This window comes from Chlorella variabilis (genome assembly GCF_000147415.1).
Source record: "Chlorella variabilis unplaced genomic scaffold CHLNCscaffold_1, whole genome shotgun sequence".
Lineage (NCBI taxonomy): Eukaryota > Viridiplantae > Chlorophyta > Trebouxiophyceae > Chlorellales > Chlorellaceae > Chlorella > Chlorella variabilis.
The window spans coordinates 1829299-1856964 of NW_005435087.1; the positions used below are offsets into that span (position 1 = coordinate 1829299).

A 27666-nucleotide genomic window follows, 5' to 3' on the forward strand; every position below is an offset into this window, starting at 1 on the left:
GGGCTTGCGTCGGTGCTCCATGCCGACTGGTGCCGCATGCCTGCCCGCTCCCGCCCCGCCTGCCCGCAGCGTGGCCACCTCTGATGAGCACAAGCTGGCGTATGAGCAGTTCCGCGGCGTGGCTGTGTGGCGCAAGGGCATGGACGTGCGCGTGCCGCTCACGGCGCTGCTGGAGGCGGCGCCGCCCAAGTAGGCGCGCGGCGGGCGGCCAGTCGAGCCCCACCACCACCTCTGCTTGTTGCTTCCTGCTCCCCTGTAAATCCCCTCTGCCTGCTGTACCTCCTCCTTTGCTTGGGTCTCTGCTCTGCATGTCAGCCCTTTGAAATTTCAGGCCCCGGCGGTGCAACGCTCTGCCCTTCGAGATGGCGGGCAGTACGCTCGGGCGGCGGCGGCGACGTACCTTGCAACGACGCTGTTTCAATCTCCCGGCTGCTGGGAAACATTGCATGCGTGTGGGTATTGATCCATCGCACCGTGGTGCAGTCCTGCCCGGCTGTTGGTGTCCTGTTGTTTGAGTCGACTTTTACACTCGACAGCGCAGCTGCTGCCAGACGCGTTCCACTGCGCTTGCAGCTCAGCAGATTGAAAGCCAAGCATCCGCAGCCAGTCGCCGCTCACCAGGGCCGCCACCCGCCGCCGCCGCTCCGCTTCCCGCTTCCCGCCTCCCGTTGTCCCACCAGCCATGGGAATCGATGGGCTGCACGGCGTCCTGAAGCCGTACTGCCTGCCCAGCCACGTGCGCGAGCTGGCGGGGCACCGCGTGGGGGTGGACGCCTGGAGCTGGCTGCACAGGTGGGCGAATGATGGAGGCGGCACAGCACCCGGCTGGAGCAGGGCCCGGGCGCTGACTTTGCGGCCCGGCCTGCCTGCAGGGGCGCCGTGGGCGCGGCCCGAGAGCTGGCCACAGGCGAGCGGCCCTGGGAGGAGCGTGGGTTTGATGCGCCGCACGTCGAGTTCTGCCTGAAGATGTGCCGGGTGCTGCAGGCCGCCTCGGTGACGCCGGTGGTGAGCAGGCGCCGCCTGTGCAGGCCCGCTTGCATGTGCTATGCAGTGCCAACCTGCTTGCATGTGTGATGCAGTGCCATCCCTGGATTGACACTGGCCATCAACACCACTCACACCACACACCCGCACAGAGCACCCACCCACACCCATCCGCACCACGCTCCCACCGCCCACCCACCCCTCCTGCCACTTGCAGCTCGTGTTTGACGGCTGCCGCCTGCCCGCCAAGGCCGCCACCAACCAGCAGCGGCGGCAGCGGCGGGCGGACGCCAAGGAGCGCGCACAGAAGCTGCTGGAAGAGGTGAGGCTCCCGCTGCCCCGCTGCAGACTTTTGTGGCTGTCAGAGTTCCCACGACTATCAGCTGGCCAGTGTGCGGAGGAAAGCCCTCACCTCAGCAGGGTCTGCCGGCCCCCGCCTGCTCTTGCCTAAAGAAAAACTATTCGCCTCCCGGCCCTGGACGTGCAGGGGCGGGAGCAGGAGGCGCAGGGCGTGTTCATGCAGTGCGTGGACGTCACCGCTGACATGGCGCACGAGGTGGCGGCGCGCCTACGGTGCGGTACCGCCGCGCGCCGCTGGCTGGGTGGCGCTGCTCGGCGGCGTCATGGTGGCGGCAACATGAGTGAGGCGCCCCACCCAGCCATCCACCCCGTCCCTCCCCGCCCCTTCCCTGCGCCTGCCGCGACGCCCGTGCAGGGAGCGCGGCGTGGAGTTCGTGGTGGCGCCTTATGAGGCAGACCCGCAGCTGGCATACCTGTCATCCATCCCTGAGCGCGAGGGCGGCATCGCAGCAGGTGGGGCGGCGCTGCCTGGCAGGCGGCTGGCTGGTGGCTGGCTGGTGGCAGGCGGCGGCCGCAAGGCGGCCTCCCCGTTCCTGTTGGGCCGCGTTTCTGGTGTGGGGTGGCTGCCCCGCCAGCCGGGCAGCCCAGGCTGCTCACCGTGGCCCCGACTCGACGCCTCCCTCCCTCTGCTCCCTTGCTCTGCTCTCGCTGTGCAGTGATCACAGAGGATTCGGACCTTGTGGCGTATGGCTGCCGCCGAGTGCTTTTCAAGATGGACACGTGGGTGGGGGCTGGGGCAGGCAGCATGCGGGGACCGGGAAGGGGGCAGCAGAGGCACGGGGCGCGGCTGCGCTTGGTGCGGTCCACCAGGGTGTGCTCAGTCGGCATGCCTGCCTGCTTCTCGTCCTCCCCACCTTCCCGCCTGCTTCCAGGAGCGGCAACTGCCTGGACCTGAGCCTCGACCGACTGTTTGCCGGGCCGGAGGCGGCGGCGGCCGCGGCCGACGGCGCCGCTGCTGGCAGCGGCGGCAGGGGCGCCGCCGGCGTCGTGTCCCTGCGCGGCTTCACTCTCGAGATGCTTCAGGTGCTGCTGGGAGAGGGAAAGCCTGGGGCATGTGCCTGCGCGCTGTGCTGCCACCGTAGAAAGCACACCCGACTTCTTTCTTCACCGCCAGCCTGTCCCAGCCTTGCCCCTGGCTGCCCCCTCCCCCCTGCCACCTGCCTGCCTGCCGCGCAGGCTGCCTCTGTGCTGGCTGGCTGCGACTTTGCGCCCAGCCTCAAGGGCATCTCCTTCCGGACCGCCGCCGGCCTGGTGGCGCGGCGGCGCAGCCTGGACTCGGTGCTACGCCTGCTGCGCGCCGAGAAGCGGTGGCAGCTGGCGGCCACGGACGAGTACTGCGCCGCCGCTCGCCGCGCGGCGCTGGCCTTCAAGCACGCCCTGGGTGGGTGGGCACAGCAGCGGCGGCGGCGGGATGGGTGCATAACCTATGGCCCTGCCGCTGGCACATGGGGCAGCACGGGTGCCGGCCGCCGGTTGTTTGCAGGCTCTGTTCTGCCATTAGTGAACTTGCGAGCTGCCGCTGGATTGGCCCTGCAGTGTTCTGCGCAAACACGGCTGGCGGCAGCTGCCGGCGCCTGACGCCCCTGCCGCCGCCTGCCGGCCAGCAGCGAGGAGCGCCCACGCCATCTGGTGGCAGCCGCGGAAGTGGGCAGGCGCTAGAGTGTGCAGACCTGTCGCACCTCGGCGCTGAGCTGGCGCCTGATGTGGCGCGCGGCATCGCCTACGGTGCGCTGCCCTGGGGGATAGGCCCTCAAAACAAATCTGCCTAGCTGGCCTTCTGCTGGCTTGAAGTTGGACAGAGTTCCATGGCAGCCTGCCCCCCTTGCCCTGCAGGCTACCTGCACCCTCACACCCTGGAGCCCTTCCCCCCAGCCGCACCCGGCCGTCGTGGCAGCCACGACAGGCAGCGGGAGTCGCGGCAGCAGGCCGGCCAGCCTGTGCAGGCCAGCCTGGCGAGCCGCAGGCAGCTGGGGTCGTGGGTTGCCGGCGGGGCGGCAGCGGCGCCGGGGCAGCATGGGCTGGGCCCCTCGCAGCATGCAGCGACGGCACCGCTGCAACCCATGCAGCCGTGGCAGGCGCAGCAGGCGCGGCAGCAGCAGCGCGGGAGCCGCGGCGGCGCAGATGTGTCGGACGTTGTTCAGATGTATGCGCCGCACCAGGCTGCAGCCAGCGGGCAGCAGCAGGGAGCGGCAGTGCCGCAGGCGGGCACCCTGAGGCAGCGCGCCCACAATCCCTTTGCCCGGCACCAGCCCGTGGCGGCGCCAGAGCCTCCAACAACGGCCATGGGCGCTGCTGCGCCGGGGCAGCACGGCAGCTTTCGGCCGGTCCTGGGGGAGCCTGTTCAGGCGCGGGAGGTCATGGTAGTGGCGGCGGCAGCGGCAGCAGGCAGCGGTCCATGCGCACCAGCTGCTGCCGCCGATGCTGCTGAGCAGGAGGAGCCGTGCGGCAGCTGGGAGGAGGCTAGCACTGCCGTGCCAGCAGATGTGGCAGGCGCGGCAGGTGGGGGCGGTGGGGCCCAGGAGCGGCAGCAGGCACGGCAGCGGCTTGCCATGCAGTCCATTACCAACCTGTCCAGCCAGCAGCTGGCGTCGCAGCAGCCGCAGAGCTGCGGCACTGCGGTCTGTGCTGGCAGCCCCAGCCTCGGCTCTGCTTCGCAGCAGCAGCAGCAGCAGCAGCAGCAGCAAGCGGCGGTGTGGGACCGGAGCGAGCAGTATCGGCAGGCCCCACGCAAGCCGCTGGCAGCCACGACAGGCAGCAAGCGCAAGAGTAGCGGCGGCGGCAGCGGCACGAAGAAAGCGGCGGGCAAGCCTCTGGCGCCGCCGGCGCAACGCATCAGCCGGTTCTTTTTGGCGGCGGCCAAGCAGCAGTGAGCTGCCGGGTGCACGGCAGCACTCAGTTGAAGGATGCAAGGCTACAGAGATGTACAGAGCAATGAATCAGAATGAAACAGTGACTGGCAGAACAGGCAAGACAGCAGCAGAAACAGCACAACGTGCAAGGAAAGGAGCAGGAGCAGGAAATTGGGTTCGTTTGGGTAGGGACAGCGGCCTGCCATGCTGGGATCTGCGGCGCGGCCCCGCGCTGCAGGTCCAGGGATGCTAGCCCACCGGCGCCCCCGCCCCCGCGCCCTTGTGGATGACGCCAGGCGGGTACTCGCATGTGTATGGGAAGACGCGGAAGTCGGTGTGGGTGGCAGCCCCCTGCGGTACAGCAGTACAAGAGCAGCACAATGGCATGAGCGGTGCAGGGGCATGAGCGGGGCAGGGCTTGGTGCAGGTGCAGGGCGCCAGGGCAGCGTGGGGCAGCCGTGCCGGTCGGCAGCGCTGAGGTGGCGGGCCGCATGCCAAGGCCGGCCCCGCAGCTTGCCTGCTGGTCGTAGTGCATGGACACAAAGCACTCCTCGCACCTGCGGCACGGAAGGGGGGAGGCGCAGGACAGCAGAGAGAGAAGTCCAGTCAGCAGGGAGGGGAGGAGTCGCGGGGCAGCCCAGCCGACCCGGCAGCACAGCACGGCAGACAGAGCGCGGCCCAGGAGCTTGTTGGACAGGCTACGGTTGGTGACAGCGGGGGCACCCCCACCCCCACCCCCCACCCCCCCAGGCCTCACCAGAAGAAGGGCGTGTGCGGCGCGGCGCGGTCGTCATATGTGATGCGCTTGGCCACACGCCCGCCGCACACCTGCGCCAGCCACAGGGCGTGTTGCAATCACGAGTGCATGAGCGCAGGGGAGGGGTGCGCAGGTCCTCTCTTGCTTGTGCACACACCCTCAGCCCGAGGCCCTCCGCCAACCCACCCCAAGCCCACACCCCACCTCGCAGTCGCGCATGACGAGGTGCTGCGGCGGCGTGATGCGGAAGGGGTAGTGGCGGCGCAGCGGCGGGTCGCAGGCCGCATCAAACAGCCGCACATCCTGCACAGAGAGCTCGGCAGGGAGGGGCACGGAAGGGTGAGGAGAGCGCAGCATACGGGGCTCCGTGCGAGGCCAGGCAGGAGCAACAACACCACTGGCCGACAGGCGCCCCAGATGTGGCTCTAACGGGCCCAGCCCAGCCAGCCCAGCCCAGCCAGCCAGCCAGCCAGCAAGCCCACCCACCATGAAGGTGAGCAGGTGCTCGCAGCCCCCCTGGTGGCAGTACAGGTTGGCGGCGCCGCTGCCCAGGCGCAGCCACAGGTCGCCAAACCGCGAGGCCTCCATGCGGGCGGCGCTGAAGTCTGCAGGCGGGAGGCCAGCAGCAGGTCGGAGCGCGTGTGGGCAAGGAGAGGGAGAGGCGCTGAAGCAGCCGGGGCTTAACGGCGGTGGCAAGGGCAGGCATCCGTTGCACGTGTGGCCGGCTGGCACCATGCCGGGTGCCGGCTGCCTGCCTGTGGTCTGCACATCGACGCGGCCGCTGTTTGGCAGCGGGTGCGGCGGCGCCTGGATACCGTGCTCCCTGCAGGCAGGCAGGCAGGCAGGCGGGCGGGTGGATGGGCAGGGGCCGCAGGAAGAGCAAGCAGCAGATACAGGCATGACACAACACACACGCGTTTGGGCGCCTCGCTGTGCAATGTAGCAAGCCCGTTCCAGCGCTGACGTGGAGGACACAGCGGTACAGCAGTACGTGCCTGTTGTACCGGCGGATGGGCTCCGAGTAGTCGGCAGCATCTGGCTGGCGCAGGTCATTGTAAAAGGTGCCTGCGGGCGCAGCAAGGCACAGCAGGCTCAGCACGCCAGGCGCGCAGGGCAGGATGGTCAGCACCGCGATGGCACGCACAGGCAACGAGGATGCGACACATGACGGCAGCCGGCAGCATGAGGAGGAGGAGATGCAGCCCGGGAGGGGGCTGTGGCACAGCGCATTCGAGGCGGCGGCAGGCAGCCCGCGGGCGTGCCGCCTCCCCACAACCGTTGTGCGGGCTTGCTGTGGGCAGGGTCATGACCCGGGCGGGCATCGGGCGGCTGGCCCCGCCCGGGTTTCACATCCCTGCCGGGCAGGGGCAGGCCGGTGGACAGGCGCAGGCGCGGCGGCAGGCGGCACATGCAGGCGGCGCGGTGCGAGCACCGAGCTGCGCCTGGTGCGGTGCAGGCTGCGGGGTGCGTGTCCGCAGGCGCCGGCGCGACTCCCAAGGGCGCCACACGCCACCCCTCCCTCCAGCCTCACCCTCCACATAAAAGTAGGCGGAGGGGCGGCTGATGCGCAGCGGCACCTCGCCGACGGCCCGCTTGGCGTTCTCCTGCGGACAGGCCAGGCGGGCAGCGTTGCGCGCAGGCCAGGCGGGCAGCGTTGCGGGCTGGAGGTGGCAGTGCAGCGCGTGGGAGGTAGGCAGACGGAGCAGAGCGGGCTGATGCCACATGCTGGGTGGCAGCTCAGGATTCGAGGTCCCCAGGCCGCCCTGCCGCCCACCCACCCAACCCACCACCGCCCTCCCACCCCTCCCCACCCACCTCCCTCTCCATCGCCTCTGCATTCTTGTCCGCCACACAGAACAGTCGGTCCCGCAGCTCGGTCAGCGGCTGCGCCAGCAGGGCGGCGCCACGCGGGGAAGGGCGGGGGCCGTCAGGCGGGGCCGCGGCGGCGAAACTGGCGCCGCTGGGGAGGAGCACGCGGCACACGCGCCGGGCGCAGCGGGCCAGGCAAGCGGCAAGCTACGGAGCGGCGGGGGCAGGGAGCAGGGAAAGGCCGGCGGCAGCAGCAGCAGCGCAGCGGCCGGCAGGCGGCACAGGCGCCCCCACCTGGCTCTCCAGCACCAGCCATTCCTCTGATACCAGGTGCGGCGCATGAGGCACGTGCAGCGCCACATGCAACACCGCCTCGCTGCCATCCAGCCTGCCAGGGGGAAGCACACAGGCAGCAGGCAGGCAGGCGGCAGCGGGGTCTGGGCGGGCCAATCCGGCAGGGCGGAGCAGGCGGGAGCAAGGCGCCCACCTGCGGCGTCGCAACACCAGCCATGCAGGCGCAGCCGCCGCCGCCCGCTGCACCGGCGCAGGCGCCCACCTGTCGCCCGCGCCGCCGTCCCCGGCCTCTGCCGCCTCTGCCGCCGCGGTGGCCACCAGCTGCAGCTGGCGGCTGCGCGCGTCCTGCAGCACCTTCCAAGACATGGGAGCCTCCAGGCCTGCAGCGCGGCAGGGCAGGGCGGCGGCGGCACGCGGCGGCACTGTGTTGGGAGGGGTGGGGCACGCTGGGCGGACCTTGGAGGCTTTGGCGGGGCGCTGGCGACGGTGCGTGGCAGGACGCGCGCGCGCCCATGCCAGCAGCGCCAGGCGGCAGCAGGCAGGCAGGCAGGGCTTCCGGGGTCAGGCGGGCAGGCAGGGCACGCACCCGAGTCGGCGATAGATGCCAGCAGGCGGGCGGCGGCCTGGTGCTGGTGGCGCCGCCGCTGGCGCGCCGCCTCGGCCCGCTGGCGGTACGATTCCAGTACCGCCGCCACCTCCGGCTTCCGCTCCAGCCCCTCCTCCACCCTGCTGCGCTTCCGCTCCCGGCGCGGGCCGCCGCCGCCGCCCGAGTCGCCACTTCCGGCGGCGGCATCTGCCTGCTGCGGCTGCAGGCCCGGCGGCAGCAGCGGCGGCAGCGCCAGCAGTTCTGACAGCTCCGGCCAGAGCAGGAGCGGGTGCTGGGGGCCCAGCATGCCCAGCAGGGCCCCCACATCCCAGCCCAAGCCCACAGGAGCTGAGGTGTAGGGGGGCCCTGCAGCCTCAGCTGAACTGGGATTCGGGAGCTGGGCCTGCGGCTGCTGCGGCTGCTGCAACGATGCCGCAGGCGGGCTGGGCTCAGCGGGGGGGCTCGAGCTGCCGCCGCGCATCCTGCTTCGCGTGCTGCGCTGCGGGCCGCCGGCAGCACTGCCGCCGGGATGCGCCGCCGCCTCACCCCGCGGAACCGACTCCTGCTCATCTCTGCCTGCGGGCGGAGGAGGCTGCCCCTGCTGCTCCTGCTGTGAAGGCGCCTGCGCAGCTGCTGGCGCCTGCTGCTGCTGCTCCAGCTCGCCCTGCTGCTGCCGCTGCTCCGCAGAGGCCAGCTGTGTGACCGCATTGCCAGCCCGACCGGCCGGTGGAGAGCTCTGCTGCTGGGATGGTGCCAAGGGTTCTGCAGGCTGCGGCTGGGATGCTGCTCCCTCGTCTTCCTGTTGCGCTGGCACCGGCGCAGCCTGCACCTGCCCTTGCTCCTCCTGCTGCTGCTGCTGCTGCTGCTGCAGGGCGTCGCCTACACTCCCTGTTGCGCAGGCTGCAGCGCCAGCAGCATCTGCCAGGGGGAATGGCAGAGCCGGACCCGCCTCTGCCGGCGACACAATCGGCTGATCCCAGGGAATGGGCAGCAGCAGCGGCGGCTGCATGCTGGCGGCAGGCACGAGCGGCGCCGCCCCAGGCGGCTCGCCCTGCTGCTGCTGCTGCTGCTGCTGCTGCCCATGCTCGGTGACCAGCTGCCGGATCATCTCCTCTTGCAGGGTGGGCAGGTGAAGGTCAGAGGCATCCAGGAGCGGCGGCTGCCCGCCTGCGCTGCCAGGCGTGAGAGACGCGTCGGCGCCACTGCCAATTGCGGCCTGCTGCTGCGGCGGTGTCTCCAGAAGCAGCCCATCCAGCTGCTGCTGAAACTCCAACGCCTCCTGTCGCCATGCAGCCACGCTGCAAACAAGCAAGAAAGGGTGTGGCACTGGTGATGGGTGCCTGGCGGAGCGAGGCCACTGGCGGCGGCGGCGGCAGGCGCCGCCACACATGCCCAGCTGGGGCCTTGGCCATCAGGGCCGTTGCCATGCGCGCAGGGGGGCCATGCTGCGAGGAATGCGGGCTGCAGGTCTGCACCTGAAGGCCGCTGTCGCGCCTGCCTTGAGCTGCGGCGGGGCGGCGGCCTGCACGGGAGGGTGGCGCGGCCGCTGAAAGAAGGCCGACGGATCGGCCATGCCAGCAGCACAGCTTTTCGTGCGAAAAGCTGGTGGTCCGTCACCCGACGACCATATTGCTTGCTTTCTGTGTACAGAGCTGCTGCGCAGCCTAATGGGCCATTGCCACTATCGAAACAGGCCCATTGCAGCTGTGATTATAAGCGGCCGGGTGCGCAGCAGGGCTCAGCATGCTACCCCGCCATCTCGCCGCCGCCGATGGCCTCGCTGCTGGCCTGGCCTTTTTCTGGCATACGCGTGTATTTGACAGGAATACGAAGGAAGATATGAAAGGACGAGCCAGGGGGGCAGGCAGCACCCAGGGAAGAATGAGAGAAACGCAGGCCATGTTTCAGCCGAGCTCTAGCAGTACGCAACAGGCGAGAGAGAGAGGGTTCACCCCTCCACACAACTCTCTTTAAGCTAATGAAGGAGGTGAGCAAGGAGGAAAAACATCTAGAGGTGTTGCGGACCACGTCGGACGCGGGGAAAGTCGGGGCTCGGACCCCGAATCGCGGACCGCCCCATCCGCCCTCTTTCACCATCAGGGAGAGCCCACGGGCCCGCAGGGGCTCCGCCGGGGCCCCTGGGGCTCTCCCCAGCCCGCATGCCGGTCCCCATGCCGCTCCCCCGACGCCCCATGGCCAGCCTCCCGCCGCCCCACACGGCTCCCAGCATGCGCGGGAGGGCCTCACTGCGGCTGAACGAGCGGAGCTGAGGGCTCTGTGCAACTCGGCGCTGCAGCAGGCGCAGGCCGATGGCTCCTCGCCCGAGGGGCTGGAGCGCTGGATGGCGGCCTGGCGGCAGGAGATAGGTGGGAAAGTCATGCTCGCAGACGCGCAGCCAAGTGCCCGGACTGGCTGCCCGCCCTATGCCTCCCGCCGCCCCGCCCTCGCAGCCTGCTGCCGCTGCACAACCCTTTGCCCCTTTGTGAATGGTTGGTCTGCCCCTTCCTTCCCTTGCCAATGCTGCAGCAACCCCTGTGTTCAGCAGGGAGGCTGTGATGAGCCGTTTTATGCTCTGGGTGTATGCCAACTCTGCGCGCATGGTGACCGCGTCGCCTGGTGGGCACGCCGCTGCTGCCCCTCTATTTCTGCCTGCCCCTCTCCTGACTGCCTTGCTTGCCTGCCCCTCTCCTGACTGCCTTGCTTGCCTGCCTTAGCTTGCTTTGTTGAGCTAATTCTCTGCCTTTTCTCCTGATGCGCAGAGGAAAGGGATCTGTGGGGGCAACGACTTGCAGCGGTTGGGCAGGCTGCTGCAAGTGCAGCAGCCCAGGGCAGTATGAGCCAAGCCTGGCCTATCCTTCAGAGAGAGCTGCACCTGCAACACCTTCCTTTCTATCCAACCTCTTGATATCATCTCACACCAGACCCTCACCACCCTGCCCTCACCTCTCCTTTCTTGCTCCTCTGTCCATTGCCCGAATAACTGGGGGCACATTACAACAAGAATGTAACATGCAATCTCTAGCAACAGTCAAGAGCGTGCCTAGTCGCCGCCTGCATCGTTGCCGTCATGCTCGCTCTCCCTGCCGCTGCTGTGCTGCTCCGCTGCTGCTGCAGCTGCAGCCCTCTTGGCCTTGCCACCTTGCTTCTGCAGCTGCTTCAACAGGGAGTTCAGGGTCTGCTTCTTCTGCTTGCCGCCATGCTTGATAGCTGCAGTTTGCCGCTCCTTCTCCAGTTGTCGAGCCATCTGCATGCTCAATGAAGGCAAAGCAGCCTTTACAATTCAGCTCCCCCGTTGTCCGTCGTGCTCAACCATTGCCATTCAATCTCATACCACTCCCACGCACCCTGCCAGCCCCCACCCAAACCTGCAAGCTCACCTCCATTCGGGATACCGCTTGCTTGGTTTGTTGCTGCAGGGTGGCCGCATGCTCCTCGATGTAGGTGATGAGCTTATTCACCTCTGCAAGTGACAAGCGAGTGCAACGAAAGAGCATGTGATGGCAACTCACAACAAAAATGTGCCAGGTGTGATATTGCACCCAACCACACATGACCCAATTGTACGCCCCCTGATCACCCTACCATTGAAGCGTCGCTTGTCGATCCCTGAGCGCCACTCTGGCATCGCAGCTGGGTTGCAGGCCTGCTCCTGCTCCTCCTGAAGAACAAGAAGGGAAAGAAGATGAATGTGGCACCTGCATTTGCGATGCAACAGTTAGGCAAGGCAGCATTCAAGTACTGACAGCCGAGCAAAAGGCATACACGCACGGCAAGGCCTCCCCACCGTCTCCTGCCGACTCATCCCATTGTCAAGCAAGTCGTTGGTCCACCACTCGTAGATCTGCATGCAGCGCACAGTGCAATCACTGTAAACAGCAGGTTCGGGAGGCGATGTGTAGAATGCACACAGCGCCGCCGCCTTACCGCAGGCAGCCCCCCCAGTTGCTCAAAGTGAGCCAGTGTGGGGAGGTCTCGCCGCTGTGGCGGCAGCCGCCGCCGCGAGCCATTCCGAGCCTTCCTCTGTCCCTCCTTGCTGCCGTCTGCACCGCTGCCGCCGCCATTGTCCTCGCCAGAGCCGCCTTTGCTGCCCCTGCTGCCGCCAGCCCCGCCTATAGCTGCAGGTGCGCTGCCGACAAAGCTGCCAATGTAACTGCCATCAGATGCTCTAGGCAGCAGCAGCCCCTGAAGCATGGCATGCTGCGGGTGCGGGTGAAGGGCAGGTTGCTGCCGCCCCATGAACAGCTGTTGCGCTGCTGCTCCAGGGCCCATCCGGTGTACCAGGTGGGGCTGGTACTGGCTCATGGATGCCGAGTTAGCCAGCATGCCGAAGCCGTCGCCACCCAGCACGTGTTGGTATGGTGCTGCCATGTTGAGCGTCTGCTCCATGAGGAAGCTTGTCGGCAAGGCTGCCGCTGCGGGGCCCATGGGTGGTAGGAACTGCTGGTGCATAGGGACGGATTGCATCATCGATTGAGACAGAGGGTGAAGGTGTGTTGTGCTCCCCCCATGCTGCTGGTGCTGCTGGGCGGCTGTGCCCTGCTGCTGCAGCATGCCCTGCTGATGCTGGGCAGCAATGCCGTGCAGCTGCGGCATGCTCGGCAGAATGCCCTGCTGCTGCTGCTGGGCAGCTGTGCCGTGCGGCTGCGGCATGCTCGGCAGAATGCCCTGCTGCTGCTGGGCAGCTGTGCCCTGTTGCTGCATCATGCCCTGTTGATGCTGGGCAGCAATGCCGTGCGGCTGCGGCATGCTTGGCAGCATGCCCTGCTGCTGCTGGGCAGCTGTGCCCTGCTGCTGCATCATGCCCTGTTGATGCTGGGCAGCAATGCCGTGCGGCTGCGGCATGCTTGGCAGCATGCCCTGCTGCTGCTGCTGCTGCTGCTGCTGCTGCTGCTGGGCAGCTGTGCCGTGCGGCTGCGGCATGCTCGGCAGCATGCCCTGTTGCTGCTCCTGCTGGGCAGCTGTGCCCTGCTGCTGTGGCATGCTAGGTTGCTGCTGCTGGTGGTGGAACTGCTGCTGCTGCTGCTGGGCTGGTGCAGCCACCTCCTCCACGAGGGCTGCATCCATGTTCAGCTCGCACGGCTGCAATGGGTCACCAGCTCGGCTGATTGTCCGCTTGCCGCCGCCGGGGCTCAAGACAGCAAGCACAGCTGCCGCCTGAACCTCTTCCAACTCCTCTGCTGGTGGGCTGGGCTCCTCATCTGCCGCATTTGCTGCCTCGGCGGTGGCCTTCAGCTGCTCTAGGGCTGTTTGCTGGTGCTGGTGCAGCAGTTCCATGTCCACCTGTTCAAAGCACAGAAAACCATGGTGGCTTAGCCAGATGGGGGGCAAGCAACGCCAGAGGGCAGATGGATTTTAGCATGGCTCAATTGAGAGGACACGCCGAAAAGCCTTGCTCTCACATTGTCCTTCTGAAAAGCCGCGGCAAAGTTGTCATGCCCGGACATGAACCGCGCCAATGGCGCAGTGTCTGTCATCACGGCCAGCATCGTCGTCAAGGCATCCCGGGGGGTCATGGGCCGCCGTCCAGCCCAGAACTGCGTCCCAGAACTCGGCTGCTGCTGCTGCAGGCTGGGCGGCGGCGGGCGGCGGCGAGGGCGGCCTCCCGCCTGACTGCTGCGGCGGGCTGTAGGGGATCTGCGTTGCCCACAAAGCTGGATCCGGGACGTAGGTAGGGCAGCTGCTGCCATCCCCCTGAGGGCCATTGTCTGCCATGGCGCAGCGCGCCGAGTTCGCTACTCGGCCGCTGGAGAGTCTGGGAGACGATGCTGCAAGAGGAAAAGCGGCAGGCGGGCCGGGGAAAGGACAGGGGGCGGAGTGTGGGATGGCCCTGATGGGCGTGCGGCCGCAGGGCTGGACGGCCGCTCAGGGTGTGGGTTCCTAAGGCCTTTGTGATCTCAGGTGGAGTGGAAATGCGGCGGGCGGGGGCCGCAGCGCGCTGTCAGGGCGGAGTTGGCCTGCCACATTTCCTGGCGCATTTTTGAAGGTTGCGGACCGAATGCCAGGGTCCGCACGGTCCGCACCCACCGCCTACACCGGTCCGCAAACTCATGAAATGTCTCTGCTGCCAGCACTGGCCATCCTGCAGCAGGGCCTTGTGGGGCTGTGCCCCGATGAGGCCTCTGCCAATGCTTTGGAAAAAACGGTGGTGGTGTTTACTATGGCAGTCAATGCATCGCAGGGCGAAGTCCTTTCGGGCAGCACAAAGCAGGAGCTGACAGAGTGCGACCAATGCGCTTGCAGGGTGCCGCAGTTCAATGTCTGGGGCGGCAGGTTTCCGCCCCGCCTGCAGCTTACTCTCCAGCCATCGTTTGCTTGCAGGAAGATCATCGCCCTGGCACAGCAACTGGCTCTGCTGGACCAGTCTCTGGCAGGGGACCCCTTCACTGCCCCCGGCCGGCTTATGAACGTCCACGCAGCCTGCGCCGCCTTGCACGCGTGCATCAGGATCGGCACGACCCTCAGCCTGTCGCCCAGCGATGCATTCCGGCTGGCGGCAGCAGCCAGGCCGGTGATCAACGCCGGAACAGCCGCGCTGACAGTGGCGCTGGCCGATCCGCGACATGCACGCGACCTGGCAGTCCTGGGTGACCGCGCCGCCCAGCAGCTGGGGGTGGTGGAGGGAGTGCTGGACGGCATCCTAGTCGGCCCCGATTACAGCCGCTCGGCGCGCGCGTTTGCGGCCACGGCAGCCAACCCAACAGCGGCAGTCGACTGGCTGGTCACCGTCACGCATACGCTCGACGCGGCGACTACCGCAGGCGGGCGTGAAGGTGCGCTGCTCGCGCTCATGCACCAGGGCTGTACCCATGCCTGGCCGCAGCACGTCGCTGGCGGCACGGTGCTGTCGGCAGCTCGCATGGGCGCTGTTTCCTTCCGCCCGACGCTTTGCTCCCTGCGGCTTGGTGCAGGCTTGAGGTCGAGCGCCGCGCAGCGCTACCTGGCAGTGACCCACTCTTTCATTACGCACCAGGAATTTCAGCTGCACAGCCACCTGCTGGCCTCCCTCGCCATCAACGAGCGCACGCAGGTGGCCCGCACGCTGCTCACCCTGTGCCTGCCCCCCCTGGTGGAGGGCATGGAGGCAGCTGCCGGGGCCCTGGAGGAGTCACGCCCAGGCAGCAGCGCCGCAGCTTCGGCAGCCATGGACCTCGGTCATCAGCTCGGCCGTCTTCAGTTGCTGGAGCAATGTGTGAAACATCCATCCCTGCAAGCAGGCCTCTCAGCCACTCTGCAGCTGCATGGCAGCGGGCGGCTGGTGCAGCTGGCGGTGCGGCTGGCCGCGGCTCTGCCGCTGAGCCCGCCCCCGGGCATGGAGCGTGACGTTGCGGCTGGCCACGTTGCAGCTGGGCAATTGCTGGCGCAGCTGGTGCTTATCATGCGCCTGACGCTGGAACAGATGCGCGCAGCGGAGCAGGACGCAGCCGAAGAGATTCGTGCTGCAGAGCGGGAAGGCGGCAGCAGCATGGATGCTGGCAGCGGCAGCGACGGCGAGCACAGCTCGGCACAGCCCGACAGCAACGACCACGGCGGAGCGGAATGCAGTGCAGAAGGCAGCGGACACGATGATCGCGGCAATGACTCTTTGAGCCGCAAGTGTAGCAGCAGCCAGCACTTGGAGGAGCGGCGAGCAGCGGCATGGCAGGTTGTGCGCCTGCTGGTGCCCAGGATGCAGGGGATCTTGCTGCAAGCAGGCCACGGGCCTGACTCCAGTGGGGACATGGCATGCATGTGCCAAGATTTTGCCGTCTCCATCACCTTGTGGTTGACAGAAGGCTCGTGCTGGGCAGCATTGACAGCGAAGAGCAGGTGTTGACCATGGCTACGGCAGCCTCTGCAACCCTGCGGTTGCTGCCGCAGCTGTGCCAGATCTACGACAGCTGGCTGGAGGCACCTCCGGCCGCTGTATGGACTTCAACACAGCAGTATTCTCCAGCGCTGCTGGCCTCATTTTTAGTGAAAGTCATATGTATCAAGTTTTCAGCCCAAGCAATTGGTGCCGTCCAGCAGATCTGCGACAAAGGGCTGTCCGCAGCTGCGGCGGACAGCCTGGCGGGCAGCCTGCTCCGACTGCACAGCCTCAGCTGCAGCATGGTACACTGGCTGGTGACGGCAGGCAAAAAGTCTGCACTGGTTCCCGAGATAAACGACGGGGAGCCCCACAAGCTGTGGCGTGATGTCATCGATGCGCTGTGCAGCCAGAAATTTGCCGTCTGCCAAGCTATGCACACAGCGACCGCAGGCAGCAACGCCGCCTCGCGCTCTGCCAGGTGAAAGCTGCTCTTTGCCAAGCTTCCTTGGTACTCACCCTTGACTGTGCCACACAAAGCCTCCAGAGCGGGGCCGCTGTCTCAAGCTCCGCTGGGCCTGCTCCCCTGCAGCCAGCGGCGCATGCAGGTCATGCACCACACGCATCAGGCAGCTCTTCGAGTGGCGTACGCTGCTGCTAGCGGGCCGCTGCCCAGCGACGCCGATGCTTGCAGCCTGCTGACCTTTCCGCTAGCCTATTCCCTGTGGATGGCGGTTAAGTCTTGCCCGCAGCTGTTGGTAGCTGATCCCGCATGCGCGAGCCTCTTGGAGCAGGCATTGCGAGTGCAGGTGGGTGGCACCGCTCAGCTTTCCGGGGACCCATCTTCTGGTGCCCGGAGCCTGTTCCATCAGCTCTTCCTGCCCAGCTGTCTGGCCGCATGCCATTGCCATGCAGGTTGCCGAAACGCTGGCCACCCCCACCGACTCGTCTCCTGCCCTGCTGGTGGTAGCCGAACAGGCTCAGTGCTCGCCCCAGCTGACGGCGTTCCTGGCAGGCACCGGGCTGCCTGCTGGATGAGGCGCAGGCCCTGGTGGAGGCCGGAGGTGCAGATCCGGCACTCACAAAGCTGGTGAGCTACCTGTGCAGACCTGATTGCCTTCCCTTCTGTTGGCTGCGGCTGGGAGAGGACAGCGCTGCACCTCTTCTTCATGGCAGCAGCGGGATGCTGCATGCCAGCCTGCTGCACCCTCTGTGCCGCAGGTACAGCGGCGGCTATCCACATTCGCAGATGTCATGGCACAGCTGGAGCAGGCAGGCGGGGACGCTGCAGCTGCGCTTGCCGCCAGCCCGCCGGATGGCAGCGAGGCGGAGCAGCAGCAGCAGCAGCAGCGTGAGGCGCGGCGGCAGGGCCTGCAGTCTGCCGTGTCCAGGGCGCACGCGGCATGGGCCGAGGCGCAGCGCAGCAGCCGGGCCATGCCGCTTGCTGGCAGGGCGGAGGTGTACCAGCAGCAGGCGCTGCCGGCAGCCACCCAGCTGGGCAGCCTGCTGCAGGAGTACCGGTTGCTGCCAGAGCAGGTGGCAGCAGCCGAGCTGGAGCTGGCAGAGATTGCCGCCTGCCGCGCCTGCGCCAACCTGCGCTGCCCCAGGCTGGATGAGACCACACAGCCGGCGGGCAGCAGGAAGAGCCTGTGCGCCGGCTGTCGGGTGGTTCGCTTCTGCGGCCCGGCCTGCATCAAGATGGCCTGGAGGGATGGGCACAAGCGGGTGTGCGCGGTGCTGGCAGCCAAGCGGCAGCAGGCATGAACGCGTCTCGGTGTGTCTCTCTTTTTCTTCAAGTGCACAGTTCAAACTGTCGCTCTTGAATGTAATTAACATGCTCTGGCATTGTGAACAAATCCAGCGGCAGGGGTGGCGCAGCAGCCGCAGCAGGCCGCCGCCGCTGCCCCATGCCAGCAGGCCGCCATGCCTCGGCTGCCGTCGCTACCTGCGCCTGCCCAGCCGCTGGCCTGCGGTGCTGGCGGCGATGAAGTCCGACAGGCGCACCGGCTGCATGACCCGGATGTGCCCCTCCTCGTCTGCCGCCTTGCGCAGGCCCTTGTCCTCCAGCCGCCCGTCGTGGTAGGCGTGCCGATAGAAGCAAGAGGTGCTGCAGGCAGGGGCGGCAGGCAGGGGAGCAGGCAGCGGAGCGCGAGGGACAGGGGATGGTCAGAGTGGGAGTGGCAGGGGCAGGGGGGGGGACGCAGAGCATGGGTGGCCGCGCCGCCGGCCTGCCCCGACCACGCCCTGCGCCATCAGCGGCCCCGCTCCGAGCGGCGCACCCAAAGGGGCAGGTGCCGTCCCCAAAGTTGAAGTAGCGGCAGTCGATGAGCGACAGCTTGGCCTTGTAGCCTGCAGGCAGGCGGGTCGGGGAGAGAGGGAGGGCGGGAGGGAGGGAGGGAGGGAGGGAGGGAGGGAGGGAGGGAGGGAGCCTCAACGCCTCTGGCAGCAGCTGCTCTCAGGCACGCCCCCAGGCTCCTGCCAGGGGCTGCATCGCTACACAGTCGGCGTGTAGCTGCCAGCGCCAACCACGGAGTACCAGAAACAGCGATGAGCAGGAAAGCAGGGAAGCAGAAGCAGCAGGGGGACACGGGGCACGCTGCCGCTGCCGCTGCCGCCGCCCGCTGCCCAGCCGCGCCTCCCACCTGCCAGGATGCGCTCCTTCTCCTCCCCGCTGGTGGGCCACACCAGGCTGGGAACGATGTAGTAGCTGGTGGTGCGGCAGACGGGGCAGGTGCGCAGGGCCTGCAGGGGCAGCCAGGGTGCGACGCGGCGGCATTGCAGCAGTGGGCGCCGCGCACGACCGCAGGACGCCTCGCGGCGGCGCCCCGCGCTGGCCTGCAGCCAGCCGCCCGCAGCGCCGCACTGCGCCGCACCGTGTCGATGTCCACGCTGCCGTCGGTGTTCTGCCGCCAGCTGCGGATGCACCGCAGGCAGAACGGGTGGTCGCACCTGCACGCAGGGGGCAGCCCGCGCCTCAGCTGGCTCCAGCTGGCGGCGCAAACGCCCTCAGGCAGCGGCACCCCTCGACGCCGGCCACCTGGACCAACCAGCCAGCCAGCCAGCCGGCGGGCCAGCCAGCCGGCCAGCCTCCACCAGGCCCCACGCACCCCGTCAGCAGCCCAAACTTGCGCTCCCCGGGGGCCGCCTTGCTCAGCACCGCCTCCAGGCAGATTGAACACTCGACGGCGGAGCTGGCCGCGCGCGCCGCCAGCCGCTCGTGGCGCAGCCGGCACTCTGCCAGGTGCTGCTGGCGGGCGGGGGCGTCGGTCGGGTGCAGCGCGTGCTTGTGGCAGTGCTGCGGGGAGGAGCAGGGTGGAAGGGCGGTTCAGAACAGCGCCGCTCGTCTCGCAGCCAAAATGGGTGGCTGGGGTGGGCGGGCAGGACCGCAGCACGACCACAGCATGCACAGCACAGCGCGGCACAGCGCAGCGTGCGCCCACCTGGCACAGCTCGCCGTGCACCAGCTGGCACCTGTCCCCCCTGCCGCACGCCCCGCTGCTGAACCACTGCATGCACAGCGAGCGCAGCGAGGGGTGGCTGCCGCCCGCTGCCCACCCCGGCTGCCCGCCGCCGCCCTCTGGCAGCGACCACACGCCCGGCTGCTGCGCGCCGCCGCCAAGCTGCTGCGTCACGTCGTCAGGCTGCCCTGCCAGCCAGCCGGCCTGCTCGTCGCCGTGCCACCCTTCCTGCTCCCCATGCTGCTGCTGCCAGTATGCGCCCTCGCCCTCGCCTTCGCCATACCACTCCCCCTCCCCTTCCTCCCAATATTCACCCCCTTCCTCCTCCCACTCTCCTTCCTCATACTCCTGCTGCTCCTGCTGCTCCTCCACCGCCTCTGCCGCTGCATCGCCGCCTCCCGTGGTGCCGTCGCCGCCAAACGGGTCGCGAGGCAGCTGCAGCGGCAGCGGCAGGGGCAACGGCAGCGCCGCGCTGCCGCTGCCGCCGTGACCAGCCGCCGCGTCGGCGTCGAGAGCCTGGCCGCCCAGGCGCAGCCGCGAGATAGGCAGCTGCTCTGCCAGGTCGTCGGCGGCTGGGCGCGGCTCTGGCGGGGCGGCGTAGCCGGCTGGGGCCGCGGCGCCGCCCTCCCGCCTGCCCCTCGCCCACTCCGGCTTGGTGTGCATGTAGCGGCAGCGGTCGCCGTAGGAGCACTCGCCTCGCAGGTAGAACTTGCAGACCTGGGGGGGCAGGCGGGGCAGAGGCACGCGGGGTGTGTGGGCCGGTGTTGGGGCGGGGCCCGCGGCGACGCGACGCAGCTGGCAGGCCCACGCCATCTCCCCACGGAGCTGAGGTGCTGGCCACAGAGGCAGCTGCCAAGCGCCCCATGGTTCCTGGAATGCCTGCGCAAGCAATGCACCTGCGACTCGCCGTCCGCCATGCTGTGCGAGAAGGCGCAGGCGGCCCCAAACTTGCAGGCGCCATGCAGGTAATACTTGCACAGCACGTGGCTGGTGGCCCCCATCCGGCTGCTTGAATGCCAAGCCCAGGCACCTGCAGAGGCGAGCAGAGCAAGGTGTCGACGGGCTGGCAACAAGTAGCGGCAGGGGTGGCAGCGGCGGCGGCTGCATGACGCGGCGGAGGACGCAAGAGACCTTGGGCAGCCAGCCACGCCGCACTTGATGCTCCTGTGTTGTGAAAAGCGCGAGAAGAGCGGCGATGGCTGAGAGGGAAGGCTGAAAGTGCTTCCGCCTCAGCGAACACGGGCTAAACTGATCGAATGAGGAAGAAAGACGACATTTGTATGTATCTGTGTGCAGTGGAGTGGCTGCATTGGGGGCTAGCCATTCTGGGACTTGACGACGGCCCGCCGCCACCTCAGCCGGGCAGGGCGACCTGAGCAATCCACGCTGCAATGCGCCAAACATTGTCTGTTACATGCTAATTCGAGCACATCTGCTCCTGATCCCGAGCAACCGTGGCAGGGCAGCCTCCCCGGCTGCGGACAAGCCTGCTTGGCGACGGTGCGCTCGGCGGCTGGAAACATCTTCCCAAGCAAGCGGACGTGATCCACTTGCCCACCAACAGCTTTGCCTCAGGTTTGTGCAAGCGCCTTCCTCAATTCAGGCAACAGCGCCGTCTCCAGGGCTGTAAAGCAGCCGCCGCCCGGGGTGGCGGCGCGCTGGGTGCGCTGCCTGCAATGCCCTGAATGTCTCGTTCAATTTGGCGCTGATCGAATCCGGCTGACCTTCCCTGCTTGACTGCCATGGCATCCTTCGCCCCTCGCCCGCAGGGCCGTGACCGGCCCCCAACGATTATCGCCCCCTCCTTGCTCTCCTGTGACTTCGGCAGGCTGGCAGAAGAATCCAAGCGTATGGTGGAACTTGGGGCAGACTGGCTGCACGTGGATGTGATGGTGCGCGCCGCCGGGCGGCTTCCGGCCACCGCTGTCGGCGCCCACTGGCAGCTGGTGGTGCCCCCCGCAGAGCTAGAGCACGTGCTGGGCAGGGCAGCAGGAAACACAGGCCCCTCCTTTCCCCAACCAGTGCCTTGAATCTGTCTGTGTCCCCCCCCCCCCTGCTCCCTTGTCCAGGATGGCCACTTTGTGCCCAACCTCACCCTGGGCCCGCCCATCGTCCAGAGCCTGCGCCGCCACACGCCCGCCTTTCTGGACTGCCACCTGATGGTGGCCCAGCCGGCGCGGTGGGTGGCCGACTTTGCGGCGGCGGGGGCCAGCATGTTCACTTTCCACCTCGAGGCGGTGGAGTGCGGGCAGGCGGCGGTGCGGCAGCTGATCGGCGCGGTCCATGCGGCGGGCATGCTGTGCGGCCTCACCATCAAGCCGGGCACGCCCGTGGAGCAGCTGCTGCCCTACCTCGAGGCGGGGCTGCCCGACATGGTGCTGATCATGAGCGTGGAGCCGGGGTTTGGGGGCCAGGCCTTCCAGCCGTCAACCATGGACAAGGTGGGTGGAGGGCGAGGCGGCGGGAGCGGTGCGGGTGTCTTCAGGGAGGGCAGCGGAGGAGGAGGCCACTGGCATGCAAGCAGCCAGGCAGCGGCAGCAGCAGCGGCAGCAGGGGCCGTGTGTTGCGCTGCCTGGCAGCCACCAGCCTGCCGCGCCGCCGCGCAACCGCCTGCAGGTGCGCTTCCTGCGCTCCCGCTTCCCCGACCTGTACATAGAGGTGGATGGCGGCCTGGCGCCCTCCACCATCCAGCAGGCGGCAGACGCAGGCGCCAACGCCATTGTGGCGGGCAGCGCCGTCTTTGGGGCGCCAGACCCGGGGGCCGTCATCTGCCAGCTGCGGGGAGCGGTGGACGCGGCGGCGACAGCAGGGGCGCAGCAGCAGCACCAGCAGCAGCAGCCGCTGGGCGCAGCATAGGCTGCCCTTGCATGCCCCTTAGGCTTAGGCGTGCCCATTGACGGTTACTGTACAGTCGATGCGGCGGTCAGGTTGTGAGGCCCGCCGACGGAACCGAACAAAATGAGGTTGCATCAAAGAAGAGCAGCAGGCAAGTGCAGCAGTGGCAGATGTAGCAATGAAGAAAGTTCTCAGCAGCAGAAACGTGTCATCAGGATGTGCCGTGCAGTCGGCTGCCGTCAGGGTCCGCCTTGTGGGGTCTCTCTGCACGTATGCGCCATCCAAGCGGGTTCGCCGCCAGTGCAGCTACCTCGGCGCTAGGACTTGGACAGCCAGAAGGTGTTGAGCAGGGTGACTGTTCCCATGGTGAACCCCAGCACCACGCACACCAGCGCCAGCACGCGGCTGGTGGCCGACAGGCGGTGGGTGCGGGAGGCGACGCGCAGGATGAGGAAGCCGGGGAGGATGAAGGCGATGAAGGTGGCGGCGGTGGCGCCCGTCACGCTCATGGCCGTCCACACTGCGGCGCGGGTGGGCATGGTGGGGGTGGGTGGGTTCGTGTGTGGTGGTGTGGGTGGGTGGGCTGGAGCAGGCGTCGAGCAATCTGGGACTGTGGAAGCCTGGGGCTGCTCGCCGTGCCTCTGCACTTCACAAACCACACAAGGTGCTTCCCCCGCCCGCCCGCCCGCGCTGCCCATGCGCTGCCATGCCCAGCCACACGCACCCGAGGGCACCAGTATGGCCACCAGATAGATGACTGCCAGCAGGGCGTAGGAGAGGGCGTGGAAGCCGGGGCCGGGCAGCACGGGCTTGTGGAACAGCAGCTTGGTCACCGTCTCGCGCAGCGCCCAGTTCAGCATGGCAAAGGTGGCCTGCAGTGGAGGGAGGCGGTACGCGGTACGTGCATGGCTGGTGTGAGACAGAGGGCGCTGGGAGGGAGGGCGGGGTACGCGGCAGGCAGGCAGGCAGGCAGGGGGGTAGGCCAGCGCTCCGGCGGGCGCCAGCCCGGGGCGCAGCCGGGCCTGGAGGCCCGCAAGCAGGCGGCCCCGCCATGAGGCTGATGCAGTACCATGAGGCTGATGCAGTACCATGAGGCTGATGCAGTACCATGAGGCTGATGCAGTACCATGAGGCTGATGCGCACCATGAGGCTGATGCAGTACCCCAGGCGGTTGGCAAAGGACAGCACCGAGCCCATGGCCTGCCCCACCACCGGCGCCAGGCTGTCGGGGGTGAGGTTGTTGAGGATGTTGGCCAGGGTGGAGGAGCCAAAGAGGATGTAGCCGCCGCCCGCCACCAGCGTGAAGACAAGCGTGCAGACAATGAGCTGCAGGGGCAGGGCGGGGGGGAGAGAGCGACGCAGAGATGCCGGTCGGCGCGCGCGTGGCTCCAGATCCCAAAGGGCTGGGCCGCCGCTGCGGGGTCTCGGCCGCATGGGGCGCCGCCCCGGCTGCTCGTGAACCAGCGATGCCCGGCGGCGCGGTGCGGCAGCAGGCGCCGGTGCCAGCCACGGCCCCTTGTCCCCGCCCTGCTCCCCTCCCTCCCTGGCCTATCCCTCCCTCCTTCCCTCCCTCCCTGGCCCTCCCCGGCCCTCCCTGGCCCTCACCGCCCGGCGGATGACCATCATCATTCGCCGGTTGCTGAACCGCTCCAGGCTGTGGGCGATGGGGTGCACGTTGTAGCTGCAAGGGGACAGGTGGCAGGCAGGCAGGGGCGGCACGTGGGGTGAGCATGGCAACATGCAGCATGGGAAAATGCTTCCCGTGTCGTCCCACCGCCAGCCCCAAGCCAGCCAGCCGCAGGGGCAACCTGCAGGGCCACAGGATTTGGGCAGGAGGCGGGGCAGCCGCCCCCGCGCTGCGCCGTGTGCCACAGGCGTGCGGCCGCCACCGCAGCAGCAAAGGGCATGGCGGCCCTCGGCGGCTGGCGCTCACTGGCAGATGAAGCTGAGTGATATGACGGGCAGCACCGCCAGAAGGTTGACCGCCACCTGGGAGGGCGTGTCCCCCATCATCTCCGCGGTGGGCAGCCAGTGGAAGTCTGCAAGCGGGCAAAGGAAGGGGGAGGGGGGGAGCGAAGGGCAGGGCAGGGCAGGCAGGCAGGTGGGCTGGAGGTCCGCCCCTGGAGGATGGCGGCGGCAAGACGCCCGCAGCAGCCGCCACAGCTGCTCCAGCGAGTACTCTCGGCGGCACGGCGTGGCCGGCGGCCTGCGCGCACCTCCGACCTGCCCCTTGGCGATCGCAATTCCTGTGATGCCCACCACCGAGACGGCAAAGCCGCCCGCCACCACCACCCCCGCTGTGGACATGGGGCCCAGGCGGCCCAAGTCGCGCAGGCTCAGCAGCGGCGCCAGCACCAGCACGCAGCACACCGCCAGCACAAAGGGGCGGCTCACAAACCAGACTGCGGGAGGGAGGGAGGCGAGGTGGGTGGGTGGGGCGGGGGCTGGTTGTGGTGGCGGCTGCGTGCGGCGCGGTGGGGCGGGCAGCACGGGGCGACGGCGGAAGCAGGGGCAGCAGGCAGGCTGCCGGCGCGACAGGGGGCAAGGGCAGCGGGGGCAGCAGGCGCGCCGCCGACGCGGCAGCGTGCGGTGCCGCCTCACCGCTGGGGTCGTGCACTCCCAGCAGGTTTGTGACCAGGCCGTTGTAGTCTGGCGGTACGCCGCACAGCACGTCGGCGATGATGATGAGGTACACGATCTGCGGGACGGGGCGGGGCGGTACCGCACGGATCTGTGCCGCAACGCGCAAGCGGCGCAACGGGAGGGAGGGGGCCAGGGGCATCGCCGCAGCATCTGCGCCGCAAGGTATCAGGCATCTGCAGGTGCCGCGCGCCGGCCCACAGGCTGCAGGCGGCTGGCCGGCTCACCATGGACCCGGCGTTGTTGATGATGATAGCAAGCTTGAGGGCCAGCAGGCCCGGGTAGCCATACTCTGCAGACACCACATCGTGGTAGGTCCAGTGGTGCGTCAGCTGGGACACCCTGCGCAGGCGGGCAGGGGCAGGGCGGGGCAGGCGGGCAGAGGTGTGGACCGGGCAGCACCAACGGAACAGGAGGCGGCCATGCGGCGGCGCTGCAGCCGGGGCGGGCCCGCCAGGCGGTCCAGATGCTGCTGCAGGCCGCCCTCCGGTCCCCTACCCTGCCCCCATCCCTCGGGCACCTGACCAGCACTCCCAGGGAGAAGAAGGAGAGCACAAAGATGACCGCCAGCATGGACGCGCCCAGCACCACGCCTAGCGTGGCAAAGGCGCGCGGCAGCGCCATGATCCCCGCCCCTATGATGGTGGTGGCCAGGTTGGCGGTGGCCTGAGAGGCGGAGGGAAGAAGGAGAAGAAGGAGAAGAAGAAATAGTGTGACACACGTGAGTGACTCGGGGGGAGATGCGAGGCATCGAGGCATCGCGGGTGGACGCGGGGTGCGCGTGTGTGGCGCTAGCGGGGTGCGATGCACAGGCGGCAGGCGGTGTGGCAGGCACGATGGGCGGGCCCAGCCAGAGCATACGCCATGCCCGCCGGGCGCGGGGGCCGGCGGCGCAGGCGGCGTTCCCGTTCTGGGTGCCTGCCTGGGTCAGCCGCGTCTCGCCGTGCAGCACCGAGGCGGCGATCTGCGCCAAGTCCTCAGAGTCGCCGCGGGACAGGGCATCCTCCTGGCGAGCCACCTCCTCCTCGTGCTCCAGCTCATCCCTGCACGCCACGTCGCCACGGCCAGCCATCCACAGGGTCGCCGCACGAGTTGGGCAATAAGCAGCTTTGCCCGCCACGCACGCACGGCAGCGCCACCCGCCTGGCCGCCGCCGCCCCAATTGCTGTGAGTGCCCTGCATGCGTGCCGCCGGCTTCTGCGCCCACCTGAGCGTCCGGTCGTCCTGATCTGGCTCTATTAGCGGCGCCTCAGCGTCCTGTGGCGAGGTCATTGCGCTGGCAATGGCTGCTGGGCTGCCTGGCGCCTCAGAAACAGAAGGAAGGGATTCCGGCCGTGGTTCGCAGGCGATCGGGGACAGCAAACTTGCATTGTAACGCTGAGCTGGCTGTGCATCGCTGGCAGACTTCTCAAATGAGAGCTTGCAGCCCCCGGGATACATCCAGCCCCAGGGTACATCCAGTGCATTGGAGACTCGCTGTGAGAAGCAATGGCGGCCACCACCGAGTCGGCGGGCATCGACTGCCGGAGGCTCATGAGGGGCAGGTTGCTGAAACCAGAGCGCATTCAAGGTATTAGTGACTAGTCTATGCCGACTGGCAATCGGGGGCTGCTGCTTGCGGCCCAGAGGAGGAGATTGCGGCCGGCCCGCCGCTCCCGCCATGCTGCTACCGTGCCCCTGTCTTCCCACCCAGCAGCACCCCTTGCCTGCCCGCCTGCCCGGCGCAGAGCGCGCCACCGCGCTGCACGCACCTTACAACTCCTGCAACCACGGCGGGCGGTTTGACTACCGGGAGATAGCGCGGGTGCTGGGCACGCGCCAGCTGGCGCAGGTGCTGGCGGAGGCCGACCCTGCCAAGAGGACAAGCTGGTGGAGGTGCGCAACCTCATCTCCATCTTCGAGCACCTGGCGCCCGCGCTGGCCTACGGCGGCGTGCACACCTCCATCGTCACGCTGTGGAACAGGTGTGGAGGGTGTGTGCTGTGCTGTGCTGTGCTGTGGCATGGTGCGGTGTGATGCGGTGCGGTGCGGTGTGGGGCTAGGACAGGGCGGCTGCGGCGGCGCCGGCGATGGCGGGCCAAGTGTATGCGCGTCGGCTGGGCTGCTCGCGCCACTCCGGGCGGCCGCCACCTCGCCCTCACCGGGGCCCCCACCCGCCTGCACTGCGACCGCCCCCGCCCCCGCCCCCGCCCCCGCCCCGCAGCTCCCGCAAGGACTGGGAGCTGCGGGAGTGCGTGCTGTCCACGCTGCGCCTGCTGCTGGAGGCCTGCGCCGTCACGCCCGCGGGCATGAGCCCGTTTGAGGGCGACACTGACAGCCTGGAGGATGTGGTTTGCCTGTTCCACGCATACCTGCAGCGGGTGCGGGGCGCTTGGCGTGGCGCGGCTGCGCCCCTTGGTGCAGTGCCTGTCCAGCCCGCTCGTCGCCGCTGCGTGTGGCATGCCATGCCCAGCTGCCGGCGGAAGCGGCGGCGCAGCCGGCCGGCCGGGGGCCAGGCCAACGGGGCGCGCTGTGCCTGCCGCCAGGGCCCTGCCCCCGCCCCGAGCCTGGGCCCGAGCTGCCTGCGCACGCTGCCTGCCCATGCTGCCTGCGCACGCTGCCTGCGCAGGTGGTGGAGGAGGGCATGGCGGCGCGGTATGCGGCGGGGGTGGACCACTGCCTGGAGGCGCTCTTTTCGTGCATGCGGTACCGCCTGAGCGAGGCGGCGGCGGCGGCCAAGGAGGCGATGTGGGAGGAGGGGCTGCCCGGTGAGAGAGGGCAGCACGCGCGAGGGCCCTGCCCGTGCCCGCGCCTCGCTGCGCCTGCGCTGTGCCACGCTGTGTTGTGCCGAGGTGGCGAGGCGCCCGAGGTGGCGGTTTTGGGGGAGCGCGGGCGCCGCCCGCCGCCTGCCTGCTGGGAGGCCGTGCCCGGAGGCCGCGCTTGACGGCGGTGGCCGAGCGGCGCGGCGCGGCGGCGCTGCCCTTGCAGAGACGCTGCTGCGTCTGGCGCTGGCGCCGCCTGCGGCGTATGGAGCCCACGGCGATGCGGCGGAGGGGGAGCAGGATGCGGGCGTGGCGCACTTCCTGGGCGGCGTGGTGAACACGATGCGGGTCATCAGCTGCATGTGCCTGGTGGGAGTGCCGGCCCCCCTGCCTGCAGCACGCCGGCCTCCCTGCCGCCGCAGCCGCTTGCCTGCCTCGCAGCCGTTGGTTGTGGGTCTCCCCTCTGCGCGCCACGTGCCTGCCCTGGCGGGTCCATTCACCCCTCCATTCCATCCATTCCCATGCCGGCCGGCGCCCACCGCCTCCCCCTGCCCCGACCTCCTCCA

At 68.6% G+C, this 27666-nt stretch overlaps 8 protein-coding genes across 8 annotated transcripts in view; 4 read left to right on the forward strand and 4 right to left on the reverse strand.

The window, feature by feature from the left end:
* Positions 1-682: 682 nt before the first annotated feature.
* CHLNCDRAFT_13604 (hypothetical protein) lies at positions 683-2062 on the forward strand (the record flags this gene model as incomplete). Its single annotated transcript, XM_005851794.1, has 5 exons — positions 683-792; positions 873-932; positions 1438-1557; positions 1700-1797; positions 2001-2062. Coding segments are annotated over 5 exons (450 nt in total), but the record flags the coding sequence as incomplete, so codon positions are not given.
* A 2380-nt stretch (positions 2063-4442) lies between these two features.
* On the reverse strand, positions 4443-9212 carry CHLNCDRAFT_133386 (hypothetical protein; the record flags this gene model as incomplete). The annotated part of the gene is made up of 13 exons (XM_005852121.1): positions 4443-4544; positions 4840-4891; positions 4951-5021; positions 5155-5253; positions 5437-5548; positions 5666-5773; positions 5955-6015; positions 6482-6554; positions 6766-6834; positions 7054-7147; positions 7316-7433; positions 7640-8937; positions 9115-9212. 13 exons carry the CDS (start codon positions 9210-9212, stop codon positions 4443-4445), a joined length of 2355 nt encoding a protein of 784 aa, XP_005852183.1.
* A 1185-nt stretch (positions 9213-10397) lies between these two features.
* On the reverse strand, positions 10398-13477 carry CHLNCDRAFT_56549 (expressed protein). Its single transcript, XM_005852122.1, has 6 exons — positions 13039-13477; positions 11564-12919; positions 11424-11480; positions 11222-11297; positions 11017-11099; positions 10398-10883 (listed from the first exon to the last, which is right to left on the reverse strand). Exons 1-6 carry the CDS (start codon positions 13339-13341, stop codon positions 10680-10682), a joined length of 2079 nt encoding a protein of 692 aa, XP_005852184.1. The 5' UTR covers positions 13342-13477; the 3' UTR covers positions 10398-10679.
* Positions 13478-13691: 214 nt separating this feature from the next.
* On the forward strand, positions 13692-17189 carry CHLNCDRAFT_133389 (hypothetical protein; the record flags this gene model as incomplete). Its single annotated transcript, XM_005851795.1, has 8 exons — positions 13692-13858; positions 13958-14409; positions 14548-15296; positions 15497-15541; positions 15647-15906; positions 16018-16234; positions 16441-16515; positions 16647-17189. The coding sequence occupies 8 exons, from the start codon at positions 13692-13694 to the stop codon at positions 17187-17189; spliced, it is 2508 nt and encodes an 835-aa protein (XP_005851857.1).
* Positions 17190-17366: 177 nt separating this feature from the next.
* CHLNCDRAFT_18295 (hypothetical protein) lies at positions 17367-19884 on the reverse strand (the record flags this gene model as incomplete). Its single annotated transcript, XM_005852123.1, has 9 exons — positions 17367-17532; positions 17705-17774; positions 18068-18167; positions 18299-18374; positions 18533-18720; positions 18866-19045; positions 19375-19465; positions 19530-19600; positions 19780-19884. 9 exons carry the CDS (start codon positions 19882-19884, stop codon positions 17367-17369), a joined length of 1047 nt encoding a protein of 348 aa, XP_005852185.1.
* CHLNCDRAFT_48415 (hypothetical protein) lies at positions 19843-21739 on the forward strand (the record flags this gene model as incomplete). Its single annotated transcript, XM_005851796.1, has 4 exons — positions 19843-19848; positions 20653-20775; positions 20953-21324; positions 21500-21739. 4 exons carry the CDS (start codon positions 19843-19845, stop codon positions 21737-21739), a joined length of 741 nt encoding a protein of 246 aa, XP_005851858.1.
* A 296-nt stretch (positions 21740-22035) lies between these two features.
* Positions 22036-25631, reverse strand: CHLNCDRAFT_133392 (hypothetical protein; the record flags this gene model as incomplete). Its single annotated transcript, XM_005852124.1, has 11 exons — positions 22036-22238; positions 22443-22590; positions 22845-23045; positions 23325-23400; positions 23653-23758; positions 23936-24121; positions 24321-24417; positions 24587-24701; positions 24880-25025; positions 25195-25402; positions 25567-25631. 11 exons carry the CDS (start codon positions 25629-25631, stop codon positions 22036-22038), a joined length of 1551 nt encoding a protein of 516 aa, XP_005852186.1.
* Positions 25632-25847: 216 nt separating this feature from the next.
* Positions 25848-27666, forward strand: part of CHLNCDRAFT_133393 (hypothetical protein) — a gene marked incomplete at both ends in the record, with an annotated part of 3721 nt that continues 1902 nt past the window's right edge. The window contains 6 exons of the mRNA XM_005851797.1: positions 25848-25929; positions 26087-26190; positions 26220-26323; positions 26563-26719; positions 26968-27106; positions 27327-27469. Of these exons, the coding sequence (XP_005851859.1) occupies positions 25848-25929; positions 26087-26190; positions 26220-26323; positions 26563-26719; positions 26968-27106; positions 27327-27469 (729 nt within the window). The remainder of the gene's footprint in view (positions 25930-26086; positions 26191-26219; positions 26324-26562; positions 26720-26967; positions 27107-27326; positions 27470-27666) is intronic.